At 40.0% G+C, this 15,496-nt stretch overlaps 1 protein-coding gene across 1 annotated transcript in view; it reads left to right on the forward strand.

Annotated features, from left to right (window-relative positions):
- Positions 1–6,389: 6,389 nt before the first annotated feature.
- The window catches only part of ttc27 (tetratricopeptide repeat domain 27), a 58,975-nt gene continuing 49,868 nt past the window's right edge, over positions 6,390–15,496 (forward strand). The window contains exon 1 of the mRNA XM_089012104.1: positions 6,390–6,668. Within this exon, the coding sequence (XP_088868230.1) occupies positions 6,578–6,668 (91 nt within the window). The 5' untranslated portion in view covers positions 6,390–6,577. The remainder of the gene's footprint in view (positions 6,669–15,496) is intronic.

Here is a 15,496-nt window from a genome sequence, read left to right on the forward strand (position 1 = left end):
ATTACTCCAGCACACAGTGTACCTTTACTGAAATTCTTTTGCTGTTCATACACAATGATGATTATGGATTTTGCGCCATCTGACAAATAGAATTGCTTAAAACATTTTTTGTTTATTTTATTTTTTTATTTCTTGTTAGAACTCCAGTGAACAAAAAGATGCACTTTCTATTTTAATCACTCCCTAGAACAACCGCTTAATCTTTTTTGCTAGGACATTAAATGATGCTTGAAAGTATGTAATGATTGTGACAATGTTTTTTTTTGGGTCCATTATCCATGTGCAAGACTTCCTGCTTTTTTGCATCACAGGAGACAGGAAAGGTCAATCTATTGCTCAACTCATGACTAGAACACAAAATGAGTAAATGCGCTCCAACAGCAGTCCTTAAAGGACAACCGACACCATTTTTTTGTTTCCTAACTCACATCAGAAAAACATTTTATAGCATCTAAAATGCCCAAAACACGCAGTATATTTTTAGTCAAATACAAAACACCAATAAAAATGACTTAAAGTGTCTAATAAGTACTTAAATTTGAAACCGGAAGTGGCCAGTTTCAGAAGGTCCCGCCCCCTTGTTTGTGGTGTCATGCCAAGACATCTTGACTTGCTCTAAAATCAGAATCAGAATCAGAATACCTTTATTCGTCCCGCAATGGGGAAATTTGCAGTCCACAGCAGCAATTGAAGAGGGATGGGGTTGGGGTGGGAGTGAAAGGATAGAAAACAAGATATTCTAAGCATAACAAAATAAAAATGTCAACTGTATACTGTGCAAATGTAGATGTGCAAAAACCGTTCTATAAACAAGACTGTACATAGTGCAGAATCAAGAAATGCATTTAGATATATTGCAACAACCCATATTTACAGGTGTCCAGTTTTTTTTTGGTTTTTTTTCACATGTGATCATTGGGAATTGTGAAGCCTGACAGCAGTCGGTAGGAACGAGCGGCGGTACCTCTCCTTCTTGCAGCGCGGGTGTAATAGTCTCTGGCTAAAGGAGCTACCCAGAGCTGTCAGGATGGGCAGGAGGGGGTGGGAGGGGCTGTCCGTCATAGCTTTTAGTTTAGCTAGCGTCCGTCTGTTGCCCACCTCCTCTAGAGAGTCCAGCGAGCAGCCCACGACAGAACTGGCCCGCTTGACAAAGCGCTCCAGTCTTTTTCTGTCCCGGGTGGTGATGCTGCCTGACCAGCAGACAATGCCATAGTGGATGGCTGATGCCACCACAGAGTCATAGAAAGTCTTTAGGAGTGACCCCTGAACTCCAAAAGACCTCAGTTTCCTGAGGAGGAAGAGGCGACTCTGTCCCTTTTTGATTAGGGCATCCGTGTTTGTTGTCCAGTCCAGTTTATTGTTTAGAGTAACACCCAGGTACTTGTAGGAGGTCACCCTCTCAATGTCCGAACCCTGGATGTTCAATGGTGCAGGTGACGATTGTTTCCTGCAGAAATCCACCACCAGCTCCTTGGTTTTGCCGGTGTTGATCTGGAGGTGATTCTGCTGGCACCAGTCCACAAAGTCCTTTGTCAGTCCCCTGTACTCCCTATCGTCTCCCTCTGTAATGAGGCCGACAATAGCTGAGTCGTCAGAGAACTTCTGAAGGTGGCAGGTTGGGGTGTTGTAGTTGAAGTCCGAGGTGTAGAGGGTGAAGAGGAATGGAGCCAGGACTGTTCCCTGCGGCGCTCCGGTGCTGCAGAGAAGCCTGTCCGACTCACAGTTCTTTACCCTCACGTACTGTGGCCTGTTTGTGAGGTAGTCTGTAATCCAGGATGTGAGGTGATGGTCGACTCCGGCATGCTGCAGTTTGTCCCCCAGTAGACTTGGCTGGATGGTGTTGAAGGCACTGGAGAAATCGAAGAATGTGATCCTCACCGTGCTCCCAGCATTCTCCAGGTGCAGCAACGCCGTATGGAGGAGGTAGATGATGGCATCCTCCACACCGATGCTGGGCTGGTAGGCAAACTGCAGCGGGTCCAGCGATGAGCTTGCCAGCGGTCGCAGGTGGGCGAGGACGAGTCTCTCCAGCGTCTTCATCAGGTGAGACGTCAGCGCCACCGGTCTGTAGCTGTTGAGCTCTTTGGGGTTGGCAATCTTGGGCACTGGGACCAGGCATGACGTTTTCCACAGCTGTGGAACTCTGCCCAGCTTCAGGCTCAGATTGAACAAGTGCTGGACAATGTCACACAGCTGGTCGGAGCAGGTCTTGAGGAGTCGGGAACTGATGTCATCCGGACCTGCTGCCTTCCTCACCTGCATCCTCCTCAGTTGGTTCCTCACCTGCGCAGTTGTGACAGACAGGCAGGAACCAGGAGGCAGAGTGGCGGCTGAGGGTGTGGCAACGGTTGGGAGGGCAGATGTTGGTTGTGGAGAGCTGGTCGTGAGAGGGGGCAGGGAGGGTAAGGCCACAGTGAGAGTTGGTGCAGGTGCAGCTACAGGTGAAGTTGACGGTGGGCCGGGGGCGGCTGGCGTCTTGTCAAACCGATTGAAAAAGCGGTTGAGTTCATCTGCCCAGTCCTTGTCTTTTTCGTTCAATGTCACTGGGCTTTTGTGGCCTGAGATGTTTTTCAGGCCCTTCCAGACACCAGCGACATTGCTGGCTTGCAGCTGCTCCTCCATTTTCATCCTGTAGGCCTTCTTCCCCTCTCTGATCTTCCTCTTCCAAAACAATGGCTTCAGATTCGGAAAAGATATTCTATTGTTACTCATCTAGTTATGAATATGTTTCAAATAGTTTTGAAGAGGGAAGCATACATGTTTGCAATCGATTAAAGAATTTATTCCGGTCATTTTGATGCATCTGGAGAGAAATGTAGTGACAAACTCTTTAGTACTCACAGTACCCAAAAAAGGCAGAAGAGGGCAACAAAGCTCCGTGGAAATTGTCTCCTGGGACGTTTTGTAAGCGAACATCAAATACACTGTAGAAGTCTTCGCGTAACACAAAACGATTCACCATGGCGTTATTTATGTGTTTTCCTTCTAATTTCGCCATCCATACGGATCAGCGCGAAGTTTTCAGACCAAACAAAGTACTGGAAAATGCATTGAGGTGATGCAAGGTATGTCCTTTCTCGGTGAGGGGCGTTCCTTCAGTGACGTACGGTGAGTACTCGTCACCAATTCAAAAACAAGACTTCCGGAATATTCAGCGCGAGTCTTAAAATGTAAAATATAGCTATATGCGGTGAAATCTTTGTAAAATACGCTCAGTAGAAGTCATTTGAAGCCATTTTACAAATTATGGACACAACTTGTCCGGAGATGTCAGTTGTCCTTTAAATGCCGAAAATACAGGCGTAAGGGGTGCCTGTCCAGAGTCCTTTGAGCATTTGTTTAATATCCATAAAAGCATGAGTAACAAGCTGAATTGTCTTACAGGTTAAGGCAAAGCATACTTCTACATGCACACTGAGTTGGACAGCAATTACCGGTAGTCATTTACCATTCACAAATTACGGCCTTTCTGTATCTTTCGAGAATCAAATGGATTTCTTCGAAATATAAATGTAATAAAATATGCTTGAATGTAAATAACCATTAACCACTTACGTTTGAACAGAATAAGCAGGTGATCAATGATAAATGGTCCAAATAAGGGGTTCCCAATATTGTTCGGCTATTTTTCAAGCCACCTCACCTTCCGTGATCGACCATTATCATGCTTACACATGAACACACATGCACAAATGCATGCATGTAAACTACTTTTGAAATATTATCTATTACCTCTGTGTAAGCTCTCAGTCGTATAGGAGTGGTCCATCGATGAAAAGGTTTCTTCAGCCGTCATCTGTGCTTCTTTGACGTTTCGCTTCTTATCCAAGAAACTTCGTCGGCAAACTTTGCTGACGAAGTTTCTTGGATAAGAATGATATGACACCATCAAAGAAGTACAGATGACGGCTGAAGAAACCTTTTTTTCATCGATTGTCTATTACCAATTTTTGCTAGTTACTGCAAGATTGTTAGTAGTTACCAGTTACTTCATTGAGAAGTGAGTCAATTGATTACTTAAACCAAAAAGTAATGTGTGCTGTTAAACGCACCTATTTAGTTACAAAAAAAAAAAACAATTCTAAACTCATTCATTGCCAGACAATGTGCAAATATGTGTCCACTCCTGTGCCAATGTTTAAGTCATTTTCACTCAAATGGCAGGATCCACAGAATATTGAGTTTTAGGACTACACAAACATTCAAATCAGCGGAAGAAACCTTAGCCTCTCTTCTTTCTTCAGAAAAAAAGAGTTAATTCCAAGGTTATAAGAGTCTGGAGGTATCTGAGTTACTGGTTTGCATTATTAATTTGGCATTTTTCCCTCACCCTACAGCAAGGGTGTCAAAGTCATTTTTTGCCGCGGGCCACGTTGTAGTTATGGTTTCCTCTCGAGGGCCGTTATGAATTTGGGGAACCCATTAGAATGTTTAAATCCCTTTAAATATTACATATGGAGCACACAGCAAATTAATGAATAACTCATTTTCAAATCTGAAGTCAAGAATAATGACTTTTATTGTGGTTGACATCCAAAAATATGACATTTTGCTCAGATTTTAGCAATCATCATGGAATTTAACACGTTTGATTTGCTTTCGCGGGCCGTAAAAAATGATGTGGTGGGCCGGATTTGGCCCGCGGACCTTGACTTTGACACCTGTGCCCTACAGTCTAAAGTTGTTGGGCATATTTACTTACAGTGATGACTTGTCAATAAATGTTGTTATATTAATCACTCCATCTATTTTCCAGACCCTTTAATCCTCATTAAAATGGTGGGGGGCGGGGGGGGGGGGTGCTGGAGCCTATCCCAGCCATCTTCCCCCCCAGGCCCGCATGGGTTTTCTCCGGGTCCTCCGGTTTCCTCCCACATACCAAAAACATGCATGGCAGGCTGATTGAATACTCTGAATTGTCCCCAGGTGCGAGTGTGAGAGTGGCTGGCAACCAATTCAGAGTGTTCCCCGCTTAGTGCCTGAAGATGGCTGGGATAGTTCTCTTAATCATAATAGTAATCATACATTTTATTCATAAGCACCCTTCAAAACACTCAATGATACTTTACAGTCAAAGACAAAAGCAGTAAAACTACAGATAAAGTTATATTATCCACTGGTGAAGAGGACGCTTTGATCCTCTCCTCTTTCATCTAGAACTGCTTCATGCAACAAAGACGTTACACAAAGTGCTTAAGATTGAATAACTGACTGTCTGTGTCTTTGTGTTGTCATGTTATTTAGTTTTTTTTTGTTATTTTGACTTCAAGATGGCGTCGTAAGAGTGGCTGCCTTTCAAGCAGCTCCTGCGTGTTGTTTTTCTTCTTCTTTCTTTCCTTTCATAACTTTGCTGCTCTGAAATGTAAATGTCTCCACTGTGAGACCAATAACGGTAAATCCAATCCAATCCACAAATAATAAAAGAGATGAATTACAACTCTGAATGTGCTTTTCAATAGGTGGGGTTGAGATGGGATTTGAAAGCGGGGAGAGAATCAATGTTTTCTTTTCAGTTCACTACTATGAATTTCTCACTGGGTTACTTTTAAACCTGTGTCAAAATTGAATTCATACAATTGGAATTGAAGCAGATTTATGTGCGACAGGAGATGTAAGACAATCTCTTTTCGTCAATGGATGATACAGCTTCATGATTGCTTTCAACATTTTCAACATTTTGTTTTTCTACTTCTTCCCTTTCATCTTGCTTTCATAACTTTGCTGCTGTGAAATGTAAACTAATCCACTGCCAGACTAATAATGGGTAATTCAATCCAGTTCCATTTTTTTCAAACTTTCACCACGGCTTTTAATTTGGGCAGTAGCTGTTTACAATTTTGTCATATCAAAAATCACATATAATGACTATGTTTGTATCAACAATAATCAGCATGATAATTGTATCCATTTTGTGGATAACATGGATGAAGGAGTATATTTTAATATCATTTTCAAAACCTGTTCAGGAGACGAATGCGATGGGCTTCAGAATGCCCACATCCTTATCAATGATAAACAGTTAAGAAACTAGATGGAAAGATTGACACACGAACCATTCTATTTATTTAGTTTAGTGTATTTTTTTCTTCATTAAAAAAGGAACAATTAAAAATATATATTTTGGGGCCCTATTAATTATGCTGCATTTCTTCCAGTACACCATAAGATTTAGTGGTATTGTTTATTGTATAACATGTTTTTCCCCAGAAAACCACATCGAACGTATCCTATGACTGTAAGGTGACCTTGAGAGTTCTTAAAGGAGCTTATAAATGAAAATAATGATGATGATTTATTATTACTAAACATTTGCTTCAAATCCGTGAAAGACAAACCGTGAAGTGGGGGCGTCATCGAAAAGCCGGTTGACTCAAGCAAAGCTGGAATCGTGTTCCCACAATGCACCGCGCAGCTGTCATGGCTGCCCGCTGACGGCACACGTTCTCTATGTGTGCAAATCCTGATCGCATTTCTGTCCGATAATTTCGACGGATAGAGTACACCGTTCGGAGTTGCTTTTAAATCATCATTAAAAGAAGAGCGAGCAAGATCAGTGCTGGAAGTTGCGGCCGGCAAAATGTTGCTCGACGTGGAGATCTCCATCCTTCGAGGCTTTCTCACACCCAGCGAGGAGACTGCATGGAAACAGGACATCTACAGCGTCACAGGTCAGACTGCACAATACTTTTGGACCATTGAGCCACATAACATGATCCCTGTCTTTGGGGACTGGTGTCACCAAATGGAAACATTGACAGACCTGCACGCGAGCTGCTACTCTAAAGGGAAACACTCACGGAAGTCTTTGTTATTGTTATCATCAATAGTATGATTGTCTCAAGATTTATCTCCTAAAATCGAAAAAAAAGACCTTCGTGGTTGCCGAGAAAGGATTATGTTGGGGGGAAAATGCGTTCGTCGCGAACAATGTCGTGCCAGACAGCATTCAATAATTCAGTATTAACGCTTATCAGTCCTTAGCTAATGGAAATATACTTGAGAGCAAGCACTAAAAAAATACACGCGATCTTGCAATTTCCCACGTGTTGCTGAGCTCTCGATGTTTTGATGAACCAAACATATTTTATCCAATATTTATTATTTGCACAATTATTCCAATGCCACGTTTTTGTGAAATTCTGATAGGGGTTTGGCTCAATACAAGATTGCTCCCAATGCAGCTCTCTGTAGCTTCTTTCTATTCTCTTTCAAATGTTTGCATTGCAGTACTTGTCTAAAATTAGCTGAATTAAAGAAGTCTTGACACAACGTAGAACTGGAAAAAAAAAGCGAAACTGTGTTATAATTTCAAATCTTATTTCTGTGGGGGTGACTCAGCATACCTGTTCTGTAGACATGGTGGTCCACTCCAGATTGAGGCGCTCCTGAAAGATGGATTTTTTTTTCCCCGCAGATTTATGTTTTGTTCAGAACATGTCTTACTTGTTGATTATTTGCATTGAAAGCAACATCGGAGAATTTCAATAATCATTCACGGCGCTGTTGATATTATAATTAGTGAATACATATTTTCCATAAACAAATTACAAGAATATATCAAATAATAGCCCCCAAAATTAATTGTAGCTATCACCGCCTTTCTGTAGGTTACGACTCGTAGTTATCTTAAACGACAACATGGGGTTGTTCAAAAAATAAAATAAAACATACAAGTTATGCTTGCATTCATCCTGTAAATCAGGCGTCAGGAACCTATGGCTCTGGAGCCATATATGGCTCTTTTGATGATTGCATCTGGCTCGATAAAATAAATTGTTTTTGCTTTTTCGCTGCTCATTTCCTGTTTGGGCTACAGTTGGGCTAATTTGCAATGAAACAATATCGTCGATGAAAAAGTCGAATGTCAGTGGCATTGTGACACGTCCCATGCTACATTCACATTAATATACTTCTGTGAGAATTTTAACTGCTAAAAAACTAGATGATAGCATTATGTCTATACACTTTTAACACTTTATTCTTGGACATAACTTTGTTTTGTTTTATTTTTGTCAAGTACAAAATGACCTTGCAAACAACAATGGCCAATCCATTCAGCTGCATCCACATCTTTGCCCTGATATATTTTTTAATAGGCATGTTTTTCTCATGATATTTTTACTGTTCTTCAGACCAACTGGATTAATTTGGGATCTCAGGGATCCATTTTCATGCCCTGTCATATGGCGTTGGTGCAACCCCCCCCCCAAAAAAATAAATAAATAAATAAATAAATAAATTTTGAGCGAAGATAAATTCCTTGAATCCTTGAGATTAAAAAGAATTTGACAGAACAATGAAAAGAAAAGAAATTAAGAAGTAAATTTACAACATACGAAGATAACTGCAAGTGAAAAAACACTGAAAATAAATACTGAATGTTCCTGTGCATTTCGGCCTCTTAGGAGCCGTGTGATGCAGTACGCGTGAAACATAATTTTAAAGGGTTGTTTTTCAACAGCTTCGCAATTTTATGATTCAAAACAATCTCTTTAATGCATTTCAGTCTGGATTTTGACCACACCTGCAATGAAACTGCACTTATTAAAGTCTTATATAACATCAATCAAAATAATGACTCCTTCGAAATGGAACTGGCAAAATTTGTCCACTGGTTACGACAATGTTGACCATCAAAATTGTCAATAATTCATCTCAAAGTTGTTGACTCATTTATTAATAATTTGATGATTCTGCATTTTGTTTTTCTGCCGAACTGGCCCGAGTCTGTAGTCTGTTGGCGGTAGTCCGAGGCTTTTGCGAATGAGAGAGTGTCATGGTAAAGCCGCGCTAGCAGCAGTCAGAAAATACGGCTATGTTTCAACCGAAACAATGTATACTTTGTAAACATCCCTGTCATATAAGCATGGCGGTGATAAATGAACATCCAACAAAAAAGAAGCACATATTGGCTGAGGATCGTCAGCAAACTCATGGTTTTCAACAAGCAAAACACAATTTGTGTAGGCCCGTGATTGACAATGACCAGGCACCCATCACAATTACTTAGAGACCACAAATAGTTTTGATTTTATGAACGCAGACATGCTGTAATAGCACTTGAAGCCGCAGAACAAGACATATTTGCGCACAAGGCCTCCATGGTAACTAACCAATTACAATAAAACACATAACCTGCAGAGTCCTTATTCAAATGTAGATATTGTGCTAAAATATGTTCCTCATATTTTTTTCTTTCCCCCATTTCACATGCTCAATGTTTTGATGGCATCAACCAAATTATGGATAATACTGGAGATAAACAAAATGTTTTGGATAAAGGTTGAATAAAACAAAATGAATAATCAATGCATGTGCTTATTTTTGTATGTCCACCTTCCACATTGTTGTTGCGGTTTCCTTTCGAGGACCGTTAGAATATTTAATCCCGTCCGCATATTACATATAGAGCGCACAACAAATTAAAAAATATGTTTTCCTATTTGATGTAAAAAATAATGACTGTTGTTGTGGTTTTCATATGACAATTTTAAGTTTTAGTTCAGACTTTAGCGAGCATCATGGAATTTGACATGTTTGATTTGCTTTTGTGGGCTGAATAAAATGATGTTGTGGGCCGGATGTGGCCCCCTGGCCTTGAGTTTGAGACCTGTGCCCCGCGCCATTGAATAGTGAGCAATTACCAACAAGTGTTCCTTTAAAGGACAACTTCTTAACTGACATCAGAAAAAACGTCTTATAGCATCTAAAATACCCAAAACACGCAGTATGATATTTTTTGTCAAATGCAAAACACCAATAAAAATGACTTAAAGTGTCCAAAATCTGCAAAAAAATTGAGCTGCGAATTGGGCATTTTCAGAAAGTCCCGCCCCCATTTTCGTGATGTCACGGCAAGACAGAAAAATCAAAACAATGGCTTCAGATTCGGAGAATATGCTTTCTTGTTACACATCCAGTTATGAATATGATTCAAATAGTTCTGAAGAGGAAAGCATACATGTTTGCAATCGAAAGCATTTTTTCCATGTCATTTTGAGGCAAACGGGCGGAGGGAATGTCGCACCCAAAAATGGCGACCAGCTCCCGTGAGGAATGAATCAGCCCGTTTCCACAGGCTGATAAATTCCTTCCATGGAGCTTGGACGCCCTCTTCTGGCGGCCTTTCGGTGCAACATCAAGGTTTTCAGACAAACAGTATAGCAAAATACATTGACGTGATGAAGGACTGCTACAATGTGTCTTTTTGTCGGTCAGGGGGGGTCCTTTCGTGACGTTACGTACGGACTTGTCACCAACTAAAAAACAAGACTTCCTATATATTCAGCTCAAGTCTTAAAACATAAAATACATAGCTATATGCGGTGGAATCTTATTAAAATACGCTCAGTAGAAGTCATTTCAAGCCATTTTACAAATTATGGACACAACTTTTCCGGAGACGTCCGTTGTCTTAACTTGCAATGGACATGTTTGCAATGTGGGAGGAAACCGCAGTACCCAGAGAAAACCCATGCAGTTACATGCAAACTCCACGAGTTGAGCATTTTACTATTTACCGATCTACTCAAGTACATTTACTTTTGTACACTTCCTTTTTTTTAACCAAAAATTAGAACAAGTTGAATCATTTTTTATCGGTCCCTTTCTGTGTGTGTTTGTGTGTACGTTCACCACATCAACTCAAGTCCCGTTTTGTTGAGAAAAGCAACTACATAGTTGAGACTGTGAATCAACACCACCTCCTCTGGTTGCAGCCAGGTAGTGGATTTTACTTCCCCCTATTGTGTCAATACAAGATTAATAAACAGTTTCTCATCATCGACTGAATTAAGAATAAGCGACTATCATGCCTATCTTTCCTGGTAATTATGGTTATTGGACAGTGATGTACATAATAGCTAAGAAACATGAATTTAGTTTAAAGGCATTAATGTATAGATGTGCAAATCATCACTATTGGATTGTTTCCAAATTTCTATTTATGTCTTTTCCTCAGTCTAATATTGCAAAGAAGAAAACAGATAAGCTCCTTTCTTTGAGGTAACAGATTGTTATTTCTCTCCGGTGTGTTGGCAGCATTTCAGCTGGCAGTCTTTTTGTGTTCCTCCAGGCAACGTGTAATATTCTTGGCATTTACAAAGTGAGATTTTATACGTGACTGTCTGAAGATATTCCAAGAAACGCATCAATGGGTAAACAGGGCTGTCGTCTGAACATGACAGCAGCCGTATTCTTGCAAAAATGATTTGCAAAAAACAAACAAACCTTCAAATGACTTTGGAAGCACCAATCACACAATTTTCAAAAGGTGTGTGGTGACCCTTTAGGTTTGGCTTTGCCCTCTTCATAGCTTTAATAAGTACACGTTCTATCACTTTGTACCATAGTCGTTTCCCACGTAAGAAAAATATGTGATAAGGAAAGATTGGACAAGACAAATATGATTCCTAATAATTTGTACAAGCCAATTGTTAGCGTTCTAAAAACCTTCAGTTCTATTAATGTTCATACTATCATAACAAGGTTCTTATAAATTGGTTTCTATCTGAATATAGATGTTTTTATTAATCATGGTTACTACAGTGATAATTATTGTTGTCGTCGCTTTCTGATAATACATATGGATTGGATTGGATTAGCCTTTATTAGTCCCACAGTGGTGTAATTTACATTTCACAGCTGCAAAGTGATGCAAGTAAGAGGAAAGGAAGAAGTAGAAAAACTATAGGACCTGCTGTAAAGGCAGCCAGTCTAAAAAGTAATGATACTGTGACGCAACACAAAAGACAGACAGTCGTTCAATTTTAAGCACTTTCTGCACCCTCTTTGTTGTATGAAGCAGTTCTAGATGAAAGAGGAGACGATCAGTGTCCTTTTCACCGTTGGATCAAGGACATCACGGTGAAATGTGCACGTCTGCTACAAGCTAAATGTTGAAAGCAAACATGAAGCTGCAGCATCCATTGATGAAAAGAGATTGAGCTCTCTTGTCCCACGTAAATCCGCTTCAATTCCAAGCCGCGACAGTTCCACTTATGCATCGGCGCTCTGCCTTGACACTCCTTTCTTCTCATCGCGGGCTCCTCCAGCCATGCATGCATCCATCCAGCCGCAGACTGTCAAACAGCACCGATCTTTTCGCTGAACAAAGCGGGGCTGTGAAAATGCTGCCCATTACAGGTGCAAAAATGCAAAATCTCCCCAGAGCTGTCCAGCAATGAGATGCCTACTAACTGCAGTCTAGACTGAGGGGTGGACCTCTTTGGCGGAGGATCCACCGAACCCCTAGGGTTCGGTCGAACCCAGGTTATCAACTACAACTACTAATCTAGTGCATAGGTGTCAGATCTGGCCCACCACGTCATTTTATGTGGCCCTATTTCAGAACAACAATAATAATGTATTTAATTTCTAAGCGCCTTTCAAAACTCTCAAGGACACTTTAAAGTCACTGGATTTTTTTGTGCGGGTGAGCAGCGGCAGCCATTCACACCAGTGTTCACTCTACCTTGAAATAAGACCGCAAATTAAATACTTAATATTAATGAGGATATGTGGATTAAAAATATTAATTACATTTTCAATCAATTTATTACTGTAATAAGATAATGTTCTAAATGTGAAACATTTTCACAAAATAACAAAACTAAATGTGTTTTGTTACGGATAATGCAGGTATTGCTCACTGTAACCCAAAATTTATCGTTACTATGTTACACAAATTATATGAATGTTATTTTAATGAAAACCTGACCAAAAAAAACAAATAGTCTCGTAATCTAAAAACTACAATAAGATCAAAATTTACATGCATCCGTAATTAAAAAAAATAAATAAATAACATGTTTTTTAAAAATGTTCACCGGTGCTGAGCAATATTGGGTATTGAAAATGGCATTGTCGCTTTGGGATTACAATCATATTGGCTGAATTGGCTTCTTTTTCACGGGTGGCGGGTGAGTTGGGGCGGGGGGGTACTGAGAAGTGATGATTCTACCCAATGACAGATTCCCAAATCCCTTCATGTTCTTACCATTAGGCTTTATTTTGCCAGATATTTTATTTCGTTGTAATGAGTTTGATTGGTATTTTTGTCACTGAGTTTCTGGTGACCAGTTGTTTTCACCTAGCTGTACGGCACACCTGTGACACTATTGAAGATGAGCCGTACAGAGAATGAACGAGTGGATGGATGGATTTCATATTTTTGAATGAATTCAATTTCATTTGTATAAGTTTCAAATATTCTGGATTCTTTTGCATACCCCTAGAGGGAGCCTCTGTAGCACCAGTACAATACGATGAGAATCGCTGTACTACGACGTGAATTGAAATACAGTTCATAGCTTCTTTTTAAGCCTCTTTTCACATTTTAGACTGATGGGTAAATAGGATTTTCCAAGATCGTGAAAAATCTTTGAAGGGAACAACTTCTACAAATATTGTTGTTCATCCTTCCAGAGCGACGCTGTATTTATTTCAAGCTACAAAAAAAACATCATCTGGATTTGATTGAAGCTGGATGGTGAGAGAAGAAATATGACCAATTGGAGACACTGTAATAACTCATTATGATGTCTTTACTTTGATTCGGCTTTGAATATCAATTATTTTTTTTATTTTCTTAACCTGGAATTTGGTCAAGAAGGTCAAGCCTCCAAAATATCCCAAATATGATCTCAGCACAGTCTGGATGAAACCAAGCCTACCCGACCCACATAGTAACTACTGGATATAAACCACCAGACATTGACTGCGCAGTTGGCTTCTTCATGAAGGTTCATAGATCGAAGTGTCTCCAGAGATTTCTTTCATTGTTCATTTTGGATCCCTTTTGCCTCTTTCAGGTAATTCAGCTGCAGATTCTGCTCCCCACCGCTTATTAAATTCTGTGCTCCCTCTGAATTGTTCTGAATTAGAGAGTAATTTGAGGACCATGGCCTTGTTTTCCATAATTGCTGCCATTTCATCAGCAGACATGAAGAGTAGCTGAAATGTTATTAAACACTTGGCTGTTCCTCAGGCTTTCATTTTCTCCCTCATAAAGCCAAAGCACCTCCCTCATTTCATCCCCTTCTAGCCTTTTGATAGTGCTATCATAGCAGCCCCAGGGTTTCATTAGATCGCCAAAAAAACCCACTCCCCCTTCTCTTTTACGACAGCAGGTGCTGCAAATCCTTATTAAATCCGTGGGTGTGCTTAAAAGATAATGTAAATTATTTGGAGTGTTTAGGGAAAAACGACATGCAGATTTCCCGCCCTTATTTTTAACTGTGTTTGTTTCAATGCACTGCATGTTTGTACTGTGATTGAGAGAGGAAAGTAGTCAAATACTGTATGCTCCACAAGTAGGTTTGATTTTAATTGACTTGTTCAGTATGTATGTCCAATATAATATTCAGGAAATAGGTGGACATTATAAACTACCAGTTGTTTCATGGATGGTGAAAAATAATAAAAACTACTGATTCCCAACAGCGGTGCTATTGGACATTACTGTGACACAGCAAATGATCTAATTTTACTGAATTGGTCTAAAACAAAGTATTTATTTACATTAAATAATGTAACGCTGTTTGTCTACGTCTGCCAGCAACATCGCTTATAGGCAGCTGCACAGTGGCTGACAAGTCTAATCTGCTCATAAGGACCTGTAACAAGGACAAATAAATTCCAGTCTTAACGGACAGTTGGACAACCATCCATTTGCTGCAATAAAAAACTCAATACTTAGCATTTTTATTAACAAGCAGGATTTGGAGTGTATTGAACCACAAACATGGTGTGATTGTCAAGGGGAAAAAAGTCTTGCTCCTGTCCCTCTCGCTATATTTTTTCTGTCACAAAAAGACAAAGAAAAGGAGAGCCTGCTTGTCAAAAACGTATGTGTTATTTTCCAGGCTGGCCCGGGAGTCGAGTGGTTAGCACATTGATTTCACAGTGCCGAGGTCGTGGGTTTGATCCCGGCTCGGCCTTCCTGTGTGGAGTTTGCAAGTTCTTTTTGGGCCCACACGTTTTCTCTGGGTCTTCCGGTTTCCTCCCACATTGCAAAAAAACATGCTTTGCAGGCTGGTGGAACACTCCAAGTGCTTCAAAATGACTAAACAATTCAGACATGCTCCTTTTTATCCCCGATCGGGGCATCCATATGTTCACCCACGGGATATTTCATTCAGGTGCTATAAAAAAAAAGATATTCATAAATGTATCTTAATATTCTCTTCTTAAAACGATCATTCAATTAGAAACTTTTGAGAAAAGTGAATTCCCATTATTTTTAGATATTATTCTTAAACGGGTTATAATGACTGTTTCACTGATGACCATTGCATTTTAAAGATACAACGATGGCTCCCTTCACATTTGCATTTGGCATACAATCGGTCCCAAATTGTATTATTTTACATTTGCGCTGTCAACATGTTGTGTGAAGCTCTTCATGGCTGAAAGGGAGGAATGTTTTTTTTTTTTTTTAATCAAATGCTTCAAATTTTATCCCACATTAAAATAATCAATAAAACCATACTTTACT

The sequence above is a fragment of the Hippocampus bargibanti genome, linkage group LG13, assembly GCF_051943395.1.
Source record: "Hippocampus bargibanti isolate YZ-2025 linkage group LG13, ASM5194339v1, whole genome shotgun sequence".
Taxonomy (NCBI): domain Eukaryota; kingdom Metazoa; phylum Chordata; class Actinopteri; order Syngnathiformes; family Syngnathidae; genus Hippocampus; species Hippocampus bargibanti.